The sequence below is a fragment of the Malaclemys terrapin genome, chromosome 3, assembly GCF_027887155.1.
Source record: "Malaclemys terrapin pileata isolate rMalTer1 chromosome 3, rMalTer1.hap1, whole genome shotgun sequence".
Taxonomy (NCBI): Eukaryota; Metazoa; Chordata; order Testudines; family Emydidae; genus Malaclemys; species Malaclemys terrapin.
Window position 1 is genome coordinate 98,189,623 of NC_071507.1, and position 24,797 is coordinate 98,214,419.

A 24,797-nucleotide genomic window follows, 5' to 3' on the forward strand; every position below is an offset into this window, starting at 1 on the left:
CCTTTCCAAATGAGGTGTGTGGTTGACTGGCCAGTTCGTAACTCTAGTGTTTGCAATTCTGAGGTTCTTCTGTATTTCATTTTTGTCTGAATTCCCCATGCTCTTCTGCATTTTCTTGGGTTCCCAGCAGAGGGCACCACAGAGTTTTTGATCAATTCAGAAAACCTCCAAAGGGAAAACTTTTTTGTTTCATACCAATTCACAATGTAAACAATCCAAGCAATTACAGGCCAGCATTTTGTAAGCATGAAAATCATGCTCATCAATTTGAAAAGACATCATTAAAGGGAAAATGAGATAGCATGAAGTTTAGTTTTGATTCAGTAATTCATCTGAGCAAAGAGAAGCTGGCACAGCAGAGCTGTGAAATGCCATCTCCTTTCTACTTCAGTCTGATTAGAAATGTAATCCGGCACAAACGGCAAACCAGCTGATGCAATCACATTCCAGATTTGGACTGCACCAGGTGGAAGGGGGCATTTGTTGATATCCTTGCTGATGAAGTTTACTTTTGGATGGGATAACTTCTAGGGCAGTGGGTCTCGAACTTTTTTACTGGTGACCCCTTTCACATACCAAGCCTCTAAGTGTGACCCCTCTTATAAATTAAAAACTTTTTATATGTTTAACACCATTATAAATGCTAGAGGCAAAAGCGGGATTTGGGGTGGAGGCTGACAGCTCATGACCCATGTAATAACCTTGTGACCCCCTGAGGGGTCCCGACCCCCAGTTTGAGAACCCCTGTTCTAAGGAGAAAATTAATAACCTAGGCGGTTCACAGCACTTGCAGTCAAATATCTGGTTTTCAGGAAAGAGCTTGAATAACAGGCACAGGAGGAAAGTTTTCAGTCCCTTTAGAACAGATTTTGAATGAAATACTAGCCTCACTGAAGTCAGTGACAAAACTCCCATTGACTTCAATTTCTAATGGATTTCTAATGTAATGATGGCAGTGGCATTTCCTAAACAGCATCACTCCCTCATTCCTTGATCCCAAACATAAAGCACACGGACCTTTCTATGAGCGCAACATCAGAACTTGGCTTTCAGCCTCTATGATGAAAGAACTAACCCTGTTACCTTTTTGCGCCTTTGCATGGACTTCAGCATCCAGCAAATACTTTTTTAGTGAATTCACTGCTCATGGAAGGTGCCAAACATCCCTGGAAAACGAAGTCCTATTTATTATCAGAACAGGAACACCGTAGGCCGAGCCATGAAAGCTTCTCCATGCTGCTCCACCATGGCAGCTCTGCATTGAGCCAGAGAGACCATTTCTTGTGGCAAGAGGGTTGTTCAGCCTCCAAATCCATATTACTCCTCTTCTTCACTGCCAAAGCTGCCAACCGGGATGCAAGTATGTACCAGGTGTGGTGCTGGTGTTTTGGCATCTGTTCACTAGGGAGTGGCCCACCAACTCATTTCACATCAACTACCAAAGCCTTGCAGCAGCAGCAATCTTTGGATGTTCCTGGGCTAGATATAGTGACGGAGGGGAGATGTCCACAGCAAGCAGGCCAACATCTAATTTGTAACTCTGACTTGGGGGGGAGTGGGGGAGGGGGGAGGAAAGATACTGAGTATTGTCCTAGGACGCAAATTCCTGGCACCAGACAAAGCAAAGAAATAATACTTGGGTAGAAGGACAAACATGTCCAATCGTCATTTAATGCATTCTCTAATTCCGAAGTCTTCCATCTCTGGGCTGACCTTGAAAATACTAACAGCTTGTCTTACAAGATGGAAAAGTAGAGTGTTCAATAAGACAAGGCACTTGCCTGTAAGTTCTCCCAGACAACTTTGATTTTTATTTATTTATTTTTTACCAAGGATATAAAAACATCAATCGTTTCACTTCTTACATGTATGGTGAAAGATTCCATAGGCCCTCAGAGTTGGTTTCTGTTTGATTTGCCAATTACACTTCCTTACTGCGTTAAATCTGCAGCTCTGTGAACATGCGCTGAAAGTGATTTGTGTTCTTCCATTCATAGACTGATAACTTGTACTGAAAGTTAATGATGCAGTGACACTTGGCAGAAGTTTCAGCACTGCATGTCTGAAAGGCAGCCAAATGCCATTACTCTACTGGAGAGGCCTTCAGTTTTGTTGTGCTCTGATGTACAACTTCATTAGTAGGCTTCCATACGAAATGTATTCTGTCACAGCATATACCTGAGAAATCTATGGATCTAGCTTCAGACAAGGATATATTGCCAAGTATATTCCACAAAGAGGAGAGACAAGGTGGGTGAGGTAATATCTTTTATTGGACCAGCTTCTGTTGGAGAGAGAAACAAGCTTTTGAGCTTACACAGAGCTCTTCTTATAGAAATATTTTCCAATCCTATGTAGGATAGAAGTTTAGAAACTTCCAGAACTTTATCTGTGAATCTCACAATTTCAAAACTATTCCTAGGCCTATTTTTAAGACCTTGTGGGCCTGAGATGTGGAAACAAGAAATAAAAAACTGCCTCAGAATAGGGTTAAAAATGAAGGCTATTCATTGGATCCAAAGAACATGTTTGCTACATACCTGTTTTGCAGAAACGATATACTCCAATGGAGCTGTGTCTTGGGTACATAGAGTTTTAGACACACCATGGCAACACCAGCTGTACCAAAGGTAACACCAGGACTTATCTTGTTATTAAACTGCAGCAGATGGTAATGCTATTTCTATACCTACCTGTTTGCACATTCCATACACTCCTTTTCAAGCCCTAGAGCAGTGGTGGGCAACCTGTGGCCCACGGGCCACTCGCAACCTGTCAGGGTAATCTGTTGGTGCGCCGCCAGACAGTTTGTTTACATTTGCATGGCCGTCTGCAGCTCCCAGTGGCCGTGGTTTGCCATTCCCGGCCAATGGGAGTTGCGGGAAGTGGCAGCCAGCATGTCCCTACGGTCTGCGCTGCTTCCCACAGCTCCCATTGGCTGGAAACGGCGAACCGTGGCTACTTGGAGCTGCATGCGAGTGGCTGATTTTACAAGACACAGTCCATACGTGCCCTGAGATGTGAAATAGCCCTGAGCTGGACTATTACAGAATTGGAAAGGGAAACAAATGACACCATGTGCTGCTTTTATGAATGTGCTGTTGGCTTTCAAAAGCCCATCATTCTCAAAACAAACCATAACAGAGGAGCAGAGAATGAAGTGATTCTGACTGGCTTTTATTTTACCTTAAACGTTATAAATGCAAGTATGCTTTAAAACATGGACACATCTTATTTATGGGACATAAAATCCACAGGTGTCCATTTTGCAGTCCAAAAAAATGAAACTAACACCATTATGATCTTCAATAAATTGATACTGGCCCTCTTAACTCTTATCAATAACTATTTACAACCCTTTTGGACTGGATGGTTCAAGATGTGATTTTGGATCTAAAAATATTATTGACATTTGGGTTGCTGAATAAACCAACACAAAAGCCTTTGCATGTTCCTTTGGAAGGCCATTTGGTTATCTGTATATATTATATAGGGCCCAGTCACATAATCAGTGTGAAAACCGACATCTTTATAACTGTTACTGACTGAACACAAGATAATTTATCTAACAGGGCTGGCATACAAGAGGAAAATGGGCCTTTAGTTTCTTATCAAATTTGCATGGACCTGAAGGGAAAGCAAGGCTGCAAGGTTCTGACCTTCCTGGCATCAGTGTAAAGAGATGGAAGGCAAAGAGCTTCCATTCAATTATCTTCTCATTACGTTTCCATAGCAATGGCTCTTTAAGCAGGTCAAAACTTTCTCAGTGGAAACAAACACTGAGCTGTTATTTTTGTTGTTCCCCCCCACCCCTACAGCCAACATGGAACCAGCCATGTTGGTTCTACTAGTGCAGTATGAACACTGCCATCGGCAGGGGATGTGATGTTTAGCAAGTTGCAAGAGCATGCACAGAAGGATCCATGCAAAGAGGCAGATAATCATCAGTTCTAAAATACTTCCACAGCAGTGAGCTAGGCCCAGGCTAACAAATGTGATGTTTCTCTATATACAAAGCATGTTGGTCATTACATGCTGCATTGACCGGCTGTGAAAAACGTCCTTTTACAAAATTACCAGGATTGAAATCTTCCTCCAGCTGCTCAGAGACACACTGATCGCACTTGTCACGTGTCACTGGCTGCGTTTGGCTGGCCTTTCACTCCTATTGTGAGTGTTATTGTGGGAGTTTCCTGCTCTGTTTCTCTTTGGGAGGCTATTTGCAGGCAGCACAAATAGTTTGGCTTCCACTGAATCTGGCCTCAAACAAGTTAATATGGGGTTGTACACACATTCACTGACTCCTTTTGATTCTTGCAAGCACTGCATATATAAGCTTCTCTTTCTCTCATCTTTCCCTTGTAATTTCTAACCTACACAGTGAGAATTTATTCCATCCTTAATTACGTGCAGCTATGGTGTCCTGGGTTTGTTTGGGTTTTTTTATTGTTGTTCTCCGTTTTATTGTTGTTCTCCCATCCCCATCAGCGTAGCTCTTCTGTTTCATCACAGATGAGTTCACAGTCATCTGCCACAGTTAATCTGGACACGGTGACAAGCTGCCAGAATTGAGTCTGACCAAATTTAAGCCAGCACAATGGGAATGTGACCTAGAGTGCTGATTTAATGACCCTTTTGCTTTTGGGGCTTGGCCTGGAGTCTGGATGCTACAGTGGAAGAGGATTAGGAGGCTTAGTGCTAAATATTACTGCCGAAGACCACTGGATTAGAGTACCACAGGGACCAGAGTTTGGGTCTTGTGTGTTATTTTGTATAAAGAAAGCATGTTTTAAAAGACTGCTATTACCACTAGGAAATGCTATGGAACAAGACAGCACTGAACTCCAAGTGCTCTCCCAGCACTGCACTGATCTGGAGGTTTAATACCCAAGATGAATTTGAGTTTATACCACATAATGGCATCTGGGCTGAAAACTCTGCATACCCAGGGAAGCAAATCTTCAGCCTTTAAGAATTAATTAAACTAATAGTGTCCCCCAAAGGGAAGACATGGCCTGCAGATGGGTGCTTTTGTCATTGCTGCTCTGGTTTCTTTGATAACTTCACTGCATGCCTCAAGAATCAAGTAGCTTTCACAAAAAACAGTCCCAACATTCACAACACCATAAACCTCCTTCCACTGGCCAGAGAGCTGGCCACAGTGCATGGACTCCAAATGCGAGAAGGTCAGTTTAAGAGGGACGTACTAGACACACACAGCACAAGTTTTACATTTGTGAACAGCTGAAGCACAGTTAAGGACACAGCTGCTGAATGCACAGGGACTCCTATAAGCTGGAATGCCAAGCCCCTCAGAAATGTTACATCATGCAGCATGCACATGATCCACGCATTCCTGAATCCTCTGCTGGACAGATCAACCTCTACCTGACTCCTGCACTGTGACGTAGGTCTAGAGCCTGAGGCTCAACTGGCAGAGAATATTTAAAATGCATTTTGCTGTAACCTGACAGATATGGGAACGTGAATCACAACATTAACATGACATATCTTCATTTTCTTGGTTAGAAGTTGTGCTGTACTGATGAATAATATCGCTCAAGAAGCAGTGAGTGATTTGTTGCATGATAGGACACTTCAGGACATCCACTGCACGCAAAGATTTAGAACACGATGAGAATGTCAAAGAGGTGAGAGTTTCACTCAGAGTTATTGACCCCCATTTTTATCCATCGGTAGTTTTTTTTTTTTTCTTCCCCACCCCTCTAACTGGAAGAATAAACTTACACACAGGGGACTGTGCCTTGTCCTGCCTGTATGTGGTGCTCTTGCCCTTGGCATCTAGCTCCTATCCTTTCCAGAAGGCTCTTGGATACATTTAAAATACGTAACAAGGCCAGTGCAGTGAATAGTGACAGCAAACAGATCTATTCCCCAAGGGGGAAAACAAATAACTTCCCCCTACAACATCCCTGGATCTGCTAAAAACAGGATGAGAGACAGGATGCAGAAGCATGAGTTCAAGGGGAGTAGGGTTGGCCTGGATTTCCTGTCAAACACACAGAGCTCATCAGTCCATCATGCAGAGTCTTGACCGCTCAAATATGGGGACTGGGAGCTAATCAGAATGTTGGTTTCCATTGTTTAAAACACCATGTTTACAACGAGGCGAACAACCTCTCCTCTCCTCCCCTCCCTCCCCCATTCCCCTGGCTTGAGTAAACTTCCTTGGGGAGTTGTCATCTTAGAGAAATAATAGCATTATTAGTACATATGATGTACCCGTGGCTTGACACATTACTAGCACCAAGAAGCAACAATAGCCACCAAGAACGTGTTTTCTGGATATTTGGTCTTATATCGGTCATACTTTTAGTCAAAACCAAAATTCAGTTGTGTCTGAATGTGTCAGGATTGCTGTTCAAAATGAAAAATATCAGTGTTGTATACAGAGGCATGCCACTATGCTGGAGGCAAGCTCAGACTTTACAATATTACACCAACATTCAATCTGACAATAATGCTGCAATTTGAAGGATGTATGTGTGGAAATTAAACCTGACAGGAGAAAAATGCTACTATTAATGGAAGAAAAAGCACAAACATTTCATGAGTATCATTTTCCATTGAGTTATTTGCAGAGTATTACAACCCTACAAAAACTGCATAACTGATTCAATTTATAAAAGCAACTTATCTGAAAAACTCAACTGGTCATGAAGTTTAGAACTAGACTTGAACAAATGTGACTCTGCTTTCTATTTTTAATTGATCATATTTCAGGCAGTTTTTAAACATCTTGGGTATTACCAGCTATACAGGCAACAAAACCCCACAAATCTCAGACACCTCTCTGCTTTGTTTGGTACCATAAGGATTTTTCTGATTATGCTTTCCCTGCAGTTTTCCTCCCCCTCGCCTCCTGGTTTCCTTGTTACAGCCAGTTTAATGGAATGAGCATTTTTAGTGCCATGGCAAACACATTTTACTACTCTCTCTCTCTCCATTGAGCTAGAACAGTATGGACAGCAGCAACAGAAGCTTATACTTCCCCACCCCCTTTCTGGAGGGACCATCACTAGAGATGAGAAGTAATTCAGTCTCCAGGCCCACAGAGCCCTCTTGCCTCTCTACTGAAAAGGAAGTTTCTATTAGTTTCATGCCAATCATTAGGGTGGATTTTGTGACTGGCAGACCCTTGTCCAATAGAAGCTAGACTGAGATTACCAACTTATTTCTACACAGGAATGAAAACAAGATATTTTGAAAATTGTAACAAACATCACAAGAGAGACCCTTCCCCCCGCAATTGTCTGGTAGTTAGGTTACTGAATAAGGCAGAGCAGGGTTTTGAACCTGAGTCCCCCACATCCCACACAGGTGCCCTCACCACTAGGTGAGAGTCAGTTTCTCTTTTCTCCCTTCCCTCTCCTCTGTTGGAACTGTTCCACTCTGTGTAAATAAAAATGTCTTGGGTCAGAGAGAGAGCGAGAGACTTGCTATATAGTTCAGTGGCTAGGGTAAACATTTGAAAGAAACAGATTCAAGTTTCTGTTCTGAATCAAGCCTGAACTAGGTCTCCCACATCCCAGGTGAGTGCCCTAAACACCAAGCTGTTGGGTCTCTGACCAGAAATTCCATCCTGGACCTGAGAAACCTTTAATTGAAATTGATACATTTCCACAAAAAAATTAAGTTTCAACAAATTGGCATTATCTGATGAAAAACATTTCACTGAAAAATTCCTGACTGGCTGCAGTTTGCATTGGTGTGTAGATGAGCCATCAGAAGTGGTACAGCAGGATATGTCTACACTGCAATTAAAAACCTGTGGCTGTCCTGGGCCAGCTGACTTGGGCTTGTGGAGCTCGGGCTATGGAGCTGTTTAATTACAGTATTGATGTTTGGGCTTAGGTTGGAGCCTGGGCTCTAGGACCCTGCGAGAATCCCAGAACTTGGGCTGCAGGTCAAACCCAAACATCTACACCACAATTAAACAGCCTTTTAGCCCAAGTTTTGTGACCCCAAGTCAGCAGGCACAGGCCAGCCACAGGTGTCTAATTGCAGCATAGACATACCCTTACGAACTCCCTGCATTCTCCAGAGTACTGCATCCTAGCAGGCAGGACAAAAGAAAGCACATAACTCAGATACACGAGGCCTAAGTAGAAAATTATGAAGAAGAATCTAATTCAGTTTGTTGGCAGTAAGAAAAAAAATCATTTGATGGACTAAACAGCTGGAAGAGCGTAATTTTCTTGCCAATGAATTCTGTAGTCTGCTTTCTACCTGCATGTAACAGTGCTGAACTGATGAGACAATGCCACTCAACTAGGAGAATGAAACTAGCATTGATCAATTAAGCTGTCACCCTAACAATGTAGGCTTAAATCACTTCTACCATGACTATTTTCCACTAGTGTTTCTAGTCTGGCATCAAATGATTGTTACCCCTTTTACTCCTGGGGGAATTCTGTGCCACTGTGCATGCTCAGCATTCATGTCCCACGGAGAATTTTTTTTTCTCCGCAGAAGATACATTCTGCTGGAGAGGTGCTGCAGTTACACCTTTCGCCTACTAGGGGCTGCTGTGGTGCCAGAACAGAGATAAGCCCTACGTGCAGATGGGGAAGAGAAGAGGCTGTATTTCTCACGGCACCCTGCCCGTGTGGCCAGTTCAGGAGACATGGGATATGGGGGGGGGCGGTGGACAGCATGGGGCACATTGGGCTGCTGGAGGATCACACACTAGGGTTCAGATGAGCTAGTGGGGGGACAGACTGGGGTGGGGCTAAATGGGAGTGTAGTGCAAGAACACCTGGGAACAGGGAGTTGCTGAGTGGGGGTGTAGGCCTACATTGTAACAGGGAGGTGCAGAACCACAAGGGAATGGGGAAGGAGAGTGCAGGGACACTTGGGGACAGGGGCACGTGCCAGACTGAATGAGAGAGGGTAGGAGTCAGCCAGGGTTTGCATGGGGGAGATTACCTAACTCTCTAACAATCCCCCCCCCCCCAAAAAAAAAAAAAAAACAAACAAACAAAAAAAAAAAAACCTGTTCCATACTTCTCCCATTCACACCCAACAACCCTCCAAGTTCACTCCCAGGCTCCTTCCCAGCAATTACTTGACTCTCCCTCAGCTCCTCCGTTACCCCCGACTCCCCTAAGCCTTTGCACTGCTTCTGAGGGGTGCGGGAAATACGTTTCTGTACTGTAGTTCAAATGGTTTATTACTCGAAGTTCTGTATTAATATTCCCAGTAAGGACTCTATTTGTTGAAAAACATTTCCTGAACTTTTTGGTCATCTGTATTGTTACAGACATACTGGTTGACAGATATTTTGAAATAAATTACCAAAATAATTGAAACTGTCATGATTATATTGTGTTATTTTGGCAAATAAACTATGCAGAATTTTAAAATATTGTGCACAGAATTTTTTATTTTTTTGGCACAGAATTCCCCTAGGAGTACTCTTTGCAATTTTCAGTCTCACATCAAACAGAAGGACCACATGCTTCAGGTTAAGTGTTTTATGACTGTGCAAATTCCCTGATGCAAAACTTCCTCTGTGACAATCTTACACACATTTGGATAGATTAAATCAGTTCTGTGCTTCAGTTCACACACTCTCTCAACACGTGCGATTTCATTCATGCAATACTTTACTTTCCAAAGAATTCATCTGCATTTTCCATTTAAACTGAGAAGTGAAGTTATTATTTTTTCAGTTAAACAAAACAAGCACTTTTCAGAATAAAACCACTCCAAGTATATTTATGTATGTCTTGCTTTCTTTTTATTCAAGGTATCTGTAGTTTAGCAGCTACTGCAAGGGAGTACATCCCAGTGATTAGAACATTAGACATCAGAAGATCTGTGTTTTATTCTCAGTCTTGCTAGTGGCCTGCTGGGTGACCTTGGACAAGTCACTCCACCGCTCTGTGCCTCCATTTTCCCATCTATAAAATGGGAATAATACCACCTCCTCTGTAAAGTGTTTGAGATCTATGGCTGGACTAATTAATTAATTAATTAATTATTATTTATTATTATTATTATTATTATAGGAAATCTTAGCTTGTCCCCCACGCTGCACTTATTCAAAGTTTCATAAATGTGGCATTTTGGTTTAATTATAATAGAATAAAATGGAAGATAGGCAGGGAGATATCCTCATAGTGGATACCGAGGCCGTCTCTACAATAATTGATAGCACCAGTGTTTGCACAATTGGAAGCCCTACTGCACATGGGCCACTGGCTGCCACCACTTTAAATAATGTCTATTCTGAGCATGACTAATGGAAACAGCACTTAAAATGGTGACAACAGCTGGTACAAGGGCTCCCAACACTGCTCATGCTGATGCAGCTGAACAAGTATGAGCAACGGTGGCAAATTTTTTAAAAATATCCTTAATGGAGACAAGGCCATAGTGTCCAATTCTGACTTACAAGTATCTCACTCGACATTCAAATATGGGGCTGAAGCGTCCTATTAAAGCACCATACATTGGAAACTGGGCTCCCTGGGCATTTTCTTAACTAGCCAAGTTGGTATCTCACTAAGAAGCTGGAAGTCCCTGGAAATACAGGGCTAGATGTTTTCACGCACTACTGCACATTACCCTTAGCAGTTGGAATTCCAGTTCTTGGGATAAAAGCAGGGAGGCACAGAAAACAAACAGATACAGACACATTGCAGCAGGAAGGGTGGGGAGGGAAGAGACAGCAAACCAAAATCCATACAGCTCATACAAAGAGGTTTTTATTAGGACTGCTAAAATTCAAGTTGCTTTTAAATGCCCAATTTGCTTGGCACCTTCTTCAAAAGCACAGTAGCAAAACCGTGAACTCACAAGAGGAGGAAAGTGGTTTCAGTGTTTAACTCCTATTTCTGTTTTTGGAACTTTTACGTCTAGTCACACTCAAAAAGCTATTTTTAAAAAAGGTAGATTTTAGTTTGCAGGGAAATCGATGACACTTCTCACAACTGTCAGCCAACTTTATTTACATTGCATGCATGTGCACAGAGATACCAAGAGAAAAAAAAAGAGAGAAAAAGAAGAGGTGTCCGTTTTGTTTTCAATGGGGCATTCATCTGGAATTATGTGAAATTAAGTCAGTTTAACATGAATTGGCTGGTTCATGTAAAAAAAATTTCACTTAACACCCCTCTGCTCCCCAACAGCCCAAACTTACTTTCTTTCAGTCTCTGGTGTTGACACAGTACTACTGAGGCCAAGTGATTCCTGTAAGGGAAGATACATTGCCATGAGTGCAGACAGAACAACAAGCTTTACCCAACTGGTGCAAAATATCAAATTAAAAAAAAAATCCAAAACAAAAATAGATGATTAAAGTCATTGTGCTTACTTCAATCTGGGACCGCAGCTGTAGCGATGTGGGGCTGGCATCGGGTTTCTCCTAAAACAGAACAGATGTCAGGTTAATGCAACACCCAAATCAGGCAGCATTCTACAGAAAAACAAATATGGAGTTAGATGAGAAAAGAAAAAGGGGACATGAACAGAACATTGAAAAATCCCACAACCTTTCATATAGGAAGCATTAAGCTTTCCAGTGGAATTGCTCTCTGAAGAAGCACTGAAATACTCAAGTAGAAGCCAATTACATACTTATTACAGATATATGTAGCACAATATAAGGCTTATACATAGATATGGGTTAAAATAATAATAAAGGAAACACAGGTGAGTAGTCTTCAAGGGATAATCAACATTTGCCACATACTCCTACATGTGGACTGCCAATCTCCTGAGCTTTCTTTCCTCTTTCAGAGCCACCTGACCCTTGTGATAATGTATGTTTACTTGCAATATATCATTCAGCCACTAGATGTCTTCATATACAGATTTCCAGATAGAGTGTGATCCTTGGTAAACAAGGGAGAAAAAGCTGGAACTCAAGCTGGATGGAAGTCTGTCTGTGTTGACAGAATGCTGTAGTTTTCTTTAATAAATGCCTCCTGTTTAACATAGCCTGTGCTGCAACTTATTGTGACATCCCCCACTTCTTCCAACCCTGAACTGCAACACACAGGATTAAGTATGGGCTTTAAAGGGGTTATGTTCTCATCAGAACCCTAAAATGAAATTAATTTGCTGCAACTATTGAAGAAAATTATTTGTGGATACAATACTGATGTTGAGTTTCAAGATTTTTTTTTTTAACCAATTACAAAGGGAGATATATGATCAGTGGATCAGGCCCATATTGTCCAATTTAAGATTTTATATCAATAATTTAAAGTGTACCTGTTGTACACTTTAAGTGTAACAGGGGGCTTAATCCTGCTCCCATTGAAATCAAGGGTAAAACTCCAGGTGGGATTGGGAAAAAGTTTGCAGTCATATGTCACTGGAGGTAAATCTAACTGTTGGCGCCTCATTCATCTGAATGCAAAACAGTGGGGGAAAGCACTTTGCATGGCATGACTATGAATCTTGGACCCAATTCTGGTCCTATTGAAGCCAGTGAGAGTTCTGCCACTGATTTCAAATAGTTGTTACTGTACTCCAGGAAATCACAAAGGTCTAACAAGCAAATTACATGACATACACTCAAATCAAAGAGTGAAAAGACCTAGCATGTCAACTTGTTCATTCCTGAATATAGCAGGGTTATCTTTTTATGGCATATTATCCAATGCAATAGTTAATCTAGTTTTAACTCTCTTTTCTATCTCAAAATTAACTAGTTTCTATGTCCTTAGCCTAAAGATAAAGAAGGGAAATGTATCTACAGAAGAGAGTAATAAGAAAATAAGATTCAATTAAAAAAAAAAAAAAAGGTATTCGTGTAAATTGACCTGAAATACTTTAGGGTTAATGCTTCCAGAAAATCCACAAAATCCAGAACAAAACTCAATGCCACTCTAATAGAACTCATTCAAATGGAGACCAGCGTCTACTATTGGAGACTGTAGTATAACAGGATAGTCCCCAACCATATCATGGCACAATGAGATAACAGTATTATGTTAGACGATAGTCATGATCTACACAGGGTGTAACACGATATAGTAACTTTGTTATAACATGGTTTGGTCTGTTCTATGCTGGTTGCCTTGGCTTTGTTATTTTAATATTGTAGACAGGGTGTAAGTGTCAGCATATAAAGGGGGCCAGACTCCAATGGAAAAGTCCTTCCATCTACTTTAATAGTTGTTGGGGGCTCAGGATACTCTGCAGGTCAAGAAGCCAAAACCAATTATTGAGAATCAAAAGGTACTGGGGAAAAAAAATCATTTCCCCGCAGGGCTGCCCTGGGAGGGAGGGGGAGGGCAAGAGGGTTAATTTGCCCCAGGCCCCGCAATCCCTGGCCCGGTGGTGGTCCGGGTCTTCGGTGGCATGTCCTTCAGTGCTGCCGAAGACGCAGAGTGACTGAAGGGCCCCCCCCGATGCCGAAATGCCGCAGAAGACCCGGACCACTGCTGGGTGAGTACAAGCGCCGCAGCTCCCCTGCTTTGCCCCAGGCCCCCTGAATCCTCTGGGCGGCCCTGTTTCCCCATACCACTACCTAGTGACTCTGATTTTCTCATTAAAGTAGAGGTATGGTAGTCCCCATTCCCCCATTACTTCTATCAAAAGAGAAATCAAACAAGTTTTTGAGCCAGCAAGGCAACAGGAACATTACTGCAAGTCTTTCTCCTTCACTCTCCCACTGACCTGAAGGCCAAAAAGGAAGGAAGGAAGGACGGACGGACGCAAGCAGCAGTAAACCTACTCGCAACACAGCTCATTCAAGCCAGTTTTTCCTCCTCCACCCACTGTCACAAAGACAACACAGAACATTTGACCAGTATGGACATCTTAAAGCTGCATACAGCCAGTCAAAGGAATCTACTATGTGCCTGAAGTGCATTTGTACCCCTGCCTCTCAGCAATAAATATTTGGTTTTTCATTTATTACGTGTATGAAGAAGCAGCTGCTGCAAATCCTTTTTAACAGATTTTTTTTAGAGTATAATTTAGAAGGCCACATCCCTTTTTTCTGCCACTCAAAGGGATCCTTTTACTTGCCCAAGTTCACTGTAAATTGTAAATGGAGGGTGGAAAGGTTTTTTTGTATTTTTTTAAATCTCCTGGAGAAATAACCAGCTGCATCCTGCGTTTCAAAATCTTGACTCTCTTCTCCCTCTCTTCTCTCATTTATGCCATTAGCCTCCTCTGCCACCTTGGTCTCTAAAGCTGCACTCAAAGACAAATAACTTAAGAAATTTCTCTATCATCATTATTCAAGAGTCTTCAGTCCTAATTAGAATGAAATGGTATTTTTTCTGTGCAGACAAACAAACAATGATGTTGGGAAGAAGAAGGGTTTAAAAGTTAAACCAGCCATTAACAGTTTTATTTATTTAGGCTCTGGTCTGGCTACTGGAGAGTAGGCCCTGTGCTTATATGAATCCAACTGAAGGTCAGAGTCTAATTTTGCAAAGTGGGGTGAATTCTGGAAGGCTGGTTTTAGTTTAAAAAAACAAACTGATGACATTTTGCAAAATATTTTACAATATTAGTTTATTAAAAGTTAATTCTCTGTAGCTCTCAAACTTGAAACAAACCATTAAACATTCTACAAAGCTTTGTATATGATGTTCTAAAAGGTTCTGAATTATGGGCTTTACACAGATTCATGGGGTGAGATCCATACCAGGTTAAAGTGCTAGAGTAGTGTAGTAAAGAGGTCCTAAAAATCCCAGTTCCAATTGGGGGTGGATTTTCACAGTGTAGGCACTGCAAAAGGTATTCATAAAGCTGCCTTCCAAAGACCTCTTCACTAGTTCTGGCACAGGAGACATGCTGGGGTGTGGAGGGTATTGGGGGCAGAGTTGGATCACGCTATGGAGATTTCAGGCAGTGCATCCCTGAGAAACTGCTGTTCCAGTCCCAGAGCAGCCCAGGATCAGGAGGGGACAAAAATGGCTTAACACAAGGGGAGCAGGGGCTTTGTGAATTTGGCTGTAGAACAGGGGTGGGCAAACTTTTTGGCCCGAGGGCCACATCGGGGTTGCACAACTGTATGGAGGTCTGGGCAGGGAAGGCTGTGCCTCCCCAAACAGTCTGGCTCCCACCCCCTATCCACCCCCTCCCACTGCCTCCCTTAGAACCTCCAAGCCATCCAACCCCCTTGCTCCTTGTCCCCTGACCACCCCCTCCCGGGACCCCTGCCCCCTATCCAACCCCCCTGCTCCCTGTCCCGACTGCCCAACTCCTATCCACACCCCCACCCCCGACAACCCCCCTGGGACTTCCACCCCTTATACAACTGCCCTCTGCTCCTCGTCCCCTGATCAACCCCTCCCGGGACCCCCCTGCCCCTAACTGCCCCCCAGGATCCCGCCCCCTTATCCAACCTCCCCGGCTCCCTGTCCTCCCAACCCCATCCACATCCCCGCCCCCTGACAGGCCCCCCGAGACTCCCACTCCTAACCCTCCCTGTTCCCCATCCCCTGACCACCCCCCAGAACCTCCGCCCCATCCAACTGCCCCCTCCTCCCTGTCTATCCCCTAGGGACCACCCCCTTACCAGCAGCAGGAGCTCGCAGCCGTGACACCCGGCCAGAGCCAGCTGCACTCTCCACACTGCCCAGCAGGAGCGGCGAGCCACAGGGTGGCCCATGCGGCGGCGTGGCTGTGGGGAAGTGGGGGAGGGAGAGTGGGCCGTAGTTTGCCCACGTCTGCTGTAGAACATACATAGAATTTACGGTCAAAAAGGGACCATTTATGATAATCTAGTCCGACCTCTGCATAACACAGACTACAGAATTTCACCCAGTAATTCCTGCATCAAGATCATTACTTATGGTTGGACTAGATCATCTCTTTTAGAAAGAATTCATTCTCCCACCTGAAAGGCCTCTTCCACAGCACTGAAGTCAGGGGACACTTTGCTATTGACTTCAACAGCCGCAGGATCAGGCCCAAAAAGCATTGGTGAAAGTGAGTGTCAGTATGGACAGACGCTATCCAGGCAGCCCACAAAAAGTTCTGTCAGCATGCCTCAGGCATGTCCTGCATTACCTACTTTTTCACAATCTGTTTATTGACAAACAATGCATTACCCGGCAGGAAGTAACCAATATTGAATTATGAAAAGCATCTTGCAGAGTAGGAATTGACACAACACAGAATCAGTGAGTACCAATAAGTTCATGAGTTTACATGAGTTCCACTATAACAGAGACGATGATTTGTAAACATAACAAGTGAGACTTGTGGCTCACGCTTCAAGGTTTCAGCTGTTCTCCCTGGCTCAGGAAAGAGTCTTTCCTCACTGTGAAGTGGCCAGGTGCTCTAGGTGTTTTCACATCTTTCTCATTAACCACAATGCCACTGATGGACACACAACATCAGACCTGATGGTCCATCAATCCTGTTACAGCAAATCCTATGTCTCTAGTTCAAGTCCTACAAACATGATGCCTCTGATGCATATCTGTTACTTATTACTCAAAGACACATTTGGTAAGTGGTTTATTAGCTGGATAACCCAATTAACAACCACCAGATTTCTAAGCAACATGACTTTTCTCTTAAGGTGTCATCCATCTGAGAATCTCGAAGAGCTTTACAACCATTAATCAACTAAGTCTCAAAAACACATGTGAGGTAGGAAAGTATCTGCATTCTATAGATGTGAAACTGAGGCACAGAGAGGGCTAGGCCAAAGGTGGGGTTTTCAAAGGCACTCAGTATTGGCCTAACTACTCCCACTGAAGTTGTAGTAAAACTCTTGACTTCAAGTTAAGTAGACAGAGTTAGCATTTTTGGGAACCCAACCTCAAATTTTCAAACATGGCTACTAATTCTGGGTGTCCAACTGCTGAGAACCTGCATCTCTCGTTGACTTCAGTTGGAGTTGAGAATGCTCAGTACATCTGAAAAGGCCCAAGGTATTTGAAATCTGACCCCAAAAACTGAGGTGCCCAAATTTTGAAAATTTGTATCTAGGAGACTTGCTCGTTATCATGAGCAAGTGTTTATGGCAGAGTCGGGAATAGAAACCAGATCTAACTGTCTATACATGTACTTGCATGGCCCCCATTACCATAAGTCTTGAGTGTCTTGCAGTCTTCAATGTATTTATCACTATAACACTCCGGTAAGACAGGGAAATACTGTTATCCCATTTTGCAGATCGGAAACTAAGCCACAGAGACACAAAACCACTTGCCCAAACTCACATAGCGAGTCTGTGATGGAGCAGGGAATTGAACCCAGCTCTCCAAAGTCCCGGACTCACATCAGACCATCCTCCTCCTGACACTCACTCCTTTGGTTTAACCACCACTTTTCCTCTCGCTGTATTATGTGTGTGTCTTTTTTTGCTGGATTAAACTCTACACATCACACATTTTTAGCGTAGAAAGAAGGCTAATAGCACGTTACTGAATGCTAATAACCACCTATCTCGCCACTATTAGATGTGACAATATTAGGGTGCTATCAGGTTTCAGAATTTGTGCGCATTGCCAGGGCATCCAGGATCAATGCAAGACATGATATCCCCTAGTTAGTTTACTTGCATAACCCACCCAGTTGAAGGCCTCCTTTCAACAGAGTCTGGCCATTGTGCACAACTAGTTTAACATGTTTGTAAGGTAAACTAATGGGAGCTAGGATGAAACCAACACATTTTTTCCACTTGAGAATAAACAGAGCTCAAACCCAGACACCATAAAATCAAGGTTCACACCTTCACACACACCCTGTTGTGGGGATATGGCTATAAAAGTCTAATTCTCTTTGAAAGTGTCTCACAGCAGAAATGTAATGAAGAAATGCTCGGTGGTGAACTATTTCTGTTCTAACTGAATCGATCCATACTAGAACAAGTGAAAAGAACACCAATGTAAACCGCTTTCTATACCCCATCTCCACTCCCTCACAACTTACAATGCATCTGATGTTTATGGAAAGCTTTTCACTTGAGGTTTAATTATTTTGCCTTTCAAGGTGTTATTGGTAGCTCTGGGGGCAGAGTCTCAGCTGGTGTAAATCAGCATAGCTGTATTGACTTCAATTGACCTCTGTAGAACTCAACATCTCAGGAAAGTAGCAGTTAAAAGTGCCCATTATTCATTAAGGGGAATACACAAAACAGGAAAAATATACCTACATTTCTGCCAAAGAGTGCATTGTTAGGCAGCTGTATCACAATTAGAAACACTGCTCCAGATCAGAGAAACAGGGTTTAAATCAATCTGGGACTTCCCTTCCGGTGGTGGGTTCTGTTCTGTATATTATGTGGCGGGAAATACTCTGTCTTTATTATTTTGGTAAAAAAAATATAAGGAAAAAAGTTATTCATAGAAAAATCCCTGTGAAGAATGATAGCCTGTGGCTCCAGTCCAGAACCTCCCCGGCATATAAAGAGGCTTCCTGGAAGTGCACTTTGAGTCACTGAAGAGGCAGTAATCTAGAAGAGCTTCTACACTTAGATTACAGGCCTGTAATTCAGACCATTAGCATACATAAAGTTCATACATTTTTGATCACCATATCCTCGAACCCTGGGGATAGAAGAACTTGTGTCCCTTCTGAGCCTTGTCTACACCGCAGCTTCCACAAGTGGAACTGCACTAACTGGGAATTACAGGTCCAAAAATGCTAATGTAGACAAGGCCTAAGAACTGTAGGCAGCAAACAGAGAGAATCCTAGGAGTGGTTAAGATCACTGAGACGGGAAGCAGCTATTGTGCAGAGGGAAACATGTGGAGATAGGACTAAAGATGCTGATGTTGCCAATTTCATGATTTGAGATTATAAATTCCATTGACAACCCTCACCCCAATGGCTAGCAATAAGGCAGATGAGAAGGGAACTATAGATTCCACCTCTATGAGATAGGATAGGTGTATAACTGACTCACAACAGGTTAACGATGATGCTACTCTTGTGGTTTAAAAAGGGGGGGAGGGATAGCTCAGTGGTTTGAGCATTGGCCTGCTAAACCCAGGGTTGTGAGTTCAATCCTTGAGGGGGCCACTTAAGGATCTGGGCCAAAATCAGTTCTTGGTCCTGCTAGTGAAGGCAGGGGGCTGGACTTGATGACCTTTCAAGGTCCCTTCCAGTTCTAGGAAATGGGATATCTCCATTAGAAAATCCAAAACATTCTCTCTCCAACAGACTTCACCTTCTTAGTCTGAATACATGTTACAATTTCTAGTATATCTTCTCAATGATGATAGAAAGTCATTTTCAAAAGATCGTTAGGAACTCATAACATCAAAGTCCTCCAGCGGCGTGATTTAGTTGGACACCAATTATTCTGTCTAGACTCCTTTGTCACAAGTCATGTCCCAACCCACACAGAAACTCCCGAAAAGATTATGACAAACAAAACATTTTTGCAGTGACAGCACAGAAACACACAGGTGTTTAATGGGAACTGCCAACCAGTTGCTAGTCCTGGGTCACTGATCAAAATAAATAAATAAATAAATAAATAAATAAATGATTCCAGTGGCTACCACTTCAGCAAGTGTTTGTTTGGGGGAATTAACCAGCTCACTGAGTTTCCAATGGTTCAGATTAGCAAAGGATCCATTTTGAGTTTCAAATTGCATCCCATGGTCCATCATTTTAGCCATTACAGTAGAACAGTGGAGACTTTCTGCTCCATTACTCTTGCATGACTGACACATAGTAAATGATGACATTCTGTAGCAACAATAAAATTCAGGAGAGAGGAAATGAAGTGTGGGGGAGGAATGGTTAAAAAAATGTGATTTCAAACAAGTGAATACTTTTTCTTTTCAAGAAACTACAGTCCAAATATTCTCATAATGGCTCATGCATCAACACAGACACAAGTGAACACTTTGCGATGCTACTAACCAAGTGTGGTTTTACAAGAAGGCAGAAACAAACATTCAATTATAGTAGCTCTCAAGTGCTTACTTATGTATTAAAACAATTTCTGTCTCAGCTCAATGTAAACCTTTGCTGAATGCTGGAATCTATAAATATAATGTTTCAGATAAAAAGAAAATTAAAACATTTTTCTATTTCCAAACAACAATTATGGCATCATTTTCTCTAATGTGTTGTTCCACATATATAGATTTCTTTTATATTATTAATACCCACCAACACTTTTTAATTGACAAAAACATTATAACAGCTTGGTGAAATTCCATAATATTGCATGGTGCTTTACTGGGATTGAAACAGACATAGGTTCCTGTCCTGCCGCCACTTAAGCCCATGTGTAACAAATAAGGCTTTAACTCAAAAAAGCATAGAACTTGAAAACTGACAAAGAAAGGTTTCAGGGAAAGGAGGGATCAGGGTCAAAAATAAAACCATGATTCATGTTCTACAATGCAAAAATCAAATAAATTCTGATCCATGTTATGGAGACATTAAGGCAGGGCAAAAGGGAGAAGGCGACCACTCTGCTGAGGAAAGGCAATGATGGAAAATAAGGTGCAAGAAATGGATTTTTGAGGATGGACTTAAAGAAGGCAGGGAGAATGTTTAAGGCACAGGTGGAACATTCTGTTTCAGTGGTAGGAAATGGTGTTAAAAGAAGATCTAAAAGCAAGAACAGGAGGGAGCAAGGTAGGAAATGTAAGCAGAGAGGTGGACATGAAGAGCAAGGAGACAGGCGGGGCAGAGCTGTGTGCAGTACCGTAACGGCAAGGAGGAGTTTGTACTTTATTCTGAAACCTGTCCTGGAGAGGTTACTTCAAGTTTCTGTGCTCAGTCAATGCATGGCCTCTCAGCAGAGACTGCCAACAGTGGTGCTAACTAGAGGGGGTGTTTGGTGTAACGTGGACCGCAGCCAACCTGGCGCTAGTCTGAGTACACCATTATACAGTAGGCCATCCAGAAGTTGGATGCAAGTTGGAAACTGATTTCCTCAAAGAACTAAGAACTCAACATGTCAGTCTAAACTTCAAATCCCACCTAAGATTCCACTTTACCTACAAAGGCAACAATTTGGAGTAATTAGAAGGGGAAAATTATCTCCCCATCACTGGATTTTTACTGGTGAAATACTAATAGTAGTTTTATTGGCTTTCATTCATTCTTAAATGTTAATTAGCCATAATATTTTTTTGAATTTCTTTCAAACTTCCTTTTCAAGTAGATAATTAAAAATAATTTTTTTTTTGCTGTTTGCACAGCAAAACACCAGCAAAATATCAATGACACTAGACAGTATTATAGTTCTATAATAAGTTATTATAAGTTTTCATTTTTTAAACAAATTAAATATTCACCTTACAGAACATAAAAAAGTCTTAAACAACTATACAAATTTGTAAAGAATAATGAAATTATTTTATTTTCAAAAACTGGGAAAGAGACAGAAAATGAATACTAGGCCAAGTCCAGTGCTAAATGTTACCCTTAAGCAATCTTCTAAAGCTGTACTATAAATCTTCCCCCCAAAAGCTATCATGGAAACCACAGGTAGACCCAGCTTCACTGTAACTTATTTTCATAGAAATGATGTGTTTATACTCTTACACTCTAACTTCTATCCCTCCTGAGCAGTAAGTTATAGATGACTGCTCTATAAAGGGCTCAAATGAATTTGCTAACTAAATGTAATCTATAACACCCATTTAATAAACATGTTGAAATTACAGGCATTTACAAGCAGCTGTTTAACATTGTAAGGCTGATGGATTATTCGAAGTGATTTCTCTCTTGCACCATCATTTACTCTGGTCTTTAATTAACACTAAACAAGCCAACCAACCCCTCTTCCAGAACACTTGTCTTCATATTGTGCAAAAAAGTAAATCACCAGAGGTTAATTTGGAGGAGAAGCTGAAGTTCTCTCTGTGTTGACAAAGAAGATGGTGCACCAGTAAATCCAGTGTGTGATTACAGTACACTGAGGGCTTGTCTACACTGCCCTACAGTTCAGACTACATGGGTGTTCACAAAGTGCTGTGCTGTAACTCCCCTGTGTGGGCACCACGGGCATGAACTAAAAGCTTCCTAGTTGGCATTAATATAGCCCTCTTTATACAGGACTACATTAATGTGAACTAGGAACTTTTTAGTTCACATCTGCAATGTACACCTGGGTGAGATACAGTGCAACACTTTGGAGCACATTACTATTCACACTGCTGTAGTCTGACCTGTGGAACAACGCAGATATAGCCTGAGTAGTGCTGTTCTCCTCAGAAAAGCAATACCACGTGGTAATGTTTTGAGTGAGGGAAATTCATAACAAGTTACATTAATTACATAATGCAAAAAGAAAAATATTTTAATACAAAGCTAATTTTGTACAAGTTATTTCTATTTTCTATAACCTATTATTGAATACGAGTTTCTTACTCTCTCACCTCAAGATCAGGAAAACAAACGAAAAGGAACCTTTCCATCACCATAATTACTCTAATACATGTAACTTTGCTGTAGTAGTGAAATTAAATTGTTTTCTTTATAGAAATATAAGAAATTCATTGAGTACCCCACATTAGGGAGACTGACAACTCCAAATAAATCCAAACCATAACCCCAGATTTGAATCCTTCTGAAGTCTGAAGAAGTTTGGTTGCTCTTTAGCTCTAGTAGGACAACCCAAAATATAGAATTCCAAAAACTCAGTTTATTTGGGGAAAAACTGGATCCAAACATCCATCTATAAACATTGCAGCTTGGGCCTTCTCTAATAAATGTATATTAGAAAATGGAAAATCAGGCCTTTCTTTACTTACCTGTCAGGACCTGAGTTTAAGGATTTGCATTATTTCAGGTACAATTGATATCACAGGTAACACTCAAGTAGGGTAAAACTGAAACTCCTTGCTCTGCTTCAGGTATTATAAACAACATCAAATGCACCAAAATAAATACAGAAACCCTGAACTTGGGCTTTACTGATAAAAAAGTCTTTTAGATCAAGTTTAAATCTATTTCTTTGAAATGTTTTAGATTATGTATGTATTTTCTGTTTGTGTTCTGGAATATCAGTTTAATTTTTTGAATCCATTTTAGTTCCTCCTGGTGTTCAGGGGTCCATGGTTATGTACTAATAAGAAGGCCAAGTGAGGGATTACAAGCTATTTGCCTATTTTATCATTCACAGGTTTATAGTGTCAATTAAAATTTCACTGAGCCTGATTCTTATTTCTTCTGCTCTGGTAAAAGAAGCCACACTGTACATGAGAATCAGGACCTCTTGCATTTTCAAAATTTCATAATCACACAATCTTGTATCAGCAACAGTGGTTGCTGGTTGGTTGGTTGGTTTTGTGTATCAACCCCTAACATTGTATTTCTCAATAAATTCGAAGAAAAGTATTTGTTCCCTCTGAACAGACCAGAGGAAAAGGAACTCATTCCAATTGATTTCACTGGCCAGTTTTAACCAAATTTTAGGTGTATTTAATTATTTTAAAAGAGAATAAATGAAGTTTTCTTTTAAATGAAGCTGGTATTTTTTATTTTATAGGCAAATGAAATCAGACACTTGTAAGGTCAGATGGATAAAATAAACTCTTTCCCCAGAGTGTGATACTGAACTGCTTCCACTGTACATGCATAAACCTCCTCCAAGGATTGGAGATGGGAGAAAAAGAGGTTTTACTGCTGGGGCACTAATTTCAAAATCTCACAGATGATAAGGGCAGTTTCTCCAGGAGGGGTACTGAAAACAAATTAACAAGAGTAATGCAAAAGAGGATTAGAACACATGGTTGGCTTGCATTCATTATAATCTCCATGATAGAGAAACTGCCTTTAGTATTTACAAAGAGACTCCCAAATTACGCCCCTCTCTTTACTTTTTAATCTGAAGTTTATACTAGCGGATGCTTGGGCAGAACCTTAGCTGGTGTAAATCAGTATAGCTCCACTAAATAGCTGATGATGATCTGGCCATTGTTATACAGTTCTGAATTAGCTTTGAGGTACTCATATTGTTGCATCTTGGTTAGCCTATATTTGAGGGCCTTGCAAAGGTTTTTCTGTTAGGAGGAGAAATTGATTATGAGAGTCAGGTATATTCTTTCATGAGAACCTGTTCATTTACAAAGAATGTACACAAAGTCCCATTTCCCGGAACACAGTAGGAATAAGCAACAGGCGGCAATTTCCTTGTCCAAAAATCCAAGTCTGCCTTTCCAGGATGTACTGTTCCCAAAAGAAGTTCCGACTCTTGGCTTCCTCCCATGGCCATTCTCACCACTGCCTCTCTTGCCTTCTGCTCATTTTTTTCTGCCTCTACCTCAGACAGACACACACAGCTGCAACTATTCTATGCCTGAGTCCCTCTATTTGAAATCAGGGAAACCACTCGGTCCACATGCCTTAGCCTCTGCTCAAACATTGCCATGCTGCCTGGAGCCTTGGGAGGTGGCTTCCATTGTTTCAGCTATTACCACTCAAAGGGAATTTAACTGCTCCTTCATTTAGCGTGAATAATAAGGGCTTAGTTCACTCATTGACTTTAACCAGGTCTGTCACTGATGGCAGCCACTAACACCTTCCTGCATAATGGTATATTAACTTTGGACTTGATAAAAATTATTTGGCAGGGAAAAATTTCACCTCTCCACCTTGTCTGGAGGGAGGAGGGGACTGGACAATAATGAGAAATGATTGTTGGAGAGAAAGCCCCTGATGAAAAGAACGCTACCCTGTGGGAAACGCGAGGAGATGGATGTTTGTCTTTTTTACACTGTTACATCTGCATAGTTGTTGTGCCAACAATGGCACTGTCATCCCCAAGCTTTCAGAAATCATGAGATTGTCAAATAATTTTTGGATTATTATTATTTGTCTTCTGGAGATTGAGCATTTGGTGATTTTTCACCTTTTCTCCACAATCAATG

The 24,797-nt window shown here is 41.7% G+C and overlaps 1 protein-coding gene across 3 annotated transcripts in view; it reads right to left on the reverse strand.

The window, feature by feature from the left end:
• SASH1 (SAM and SH3 domain containing 1) overlaps nucleotides 1–24,797 on the reverse strand; it is a 248,113-nt gene that overhangs the window by 85,885 nt on the left and 137,431 nt on the right. For all 3 annotated transcript variants that reach the window (XM_054021817.1, XM_054021818.1, XM_054021816.1), the window contains exons 3-4: nucleotides 11,342–11,392; nucleotides 11,168–11,217 (exon numbers count right to left, since the gene is read on the reverse strand). In XM_054021817.1, coding sequence (XP_053877792.1) covers nucleotides 11,168–11,217; nucleotides 11,342–11,392 — 101 coding nt within the window. The remainder of the gene's footprint in view (nucleotides 1–11,167; nucleotides 11,218–11,341; nucleotides 11,393–24,797) is intronic.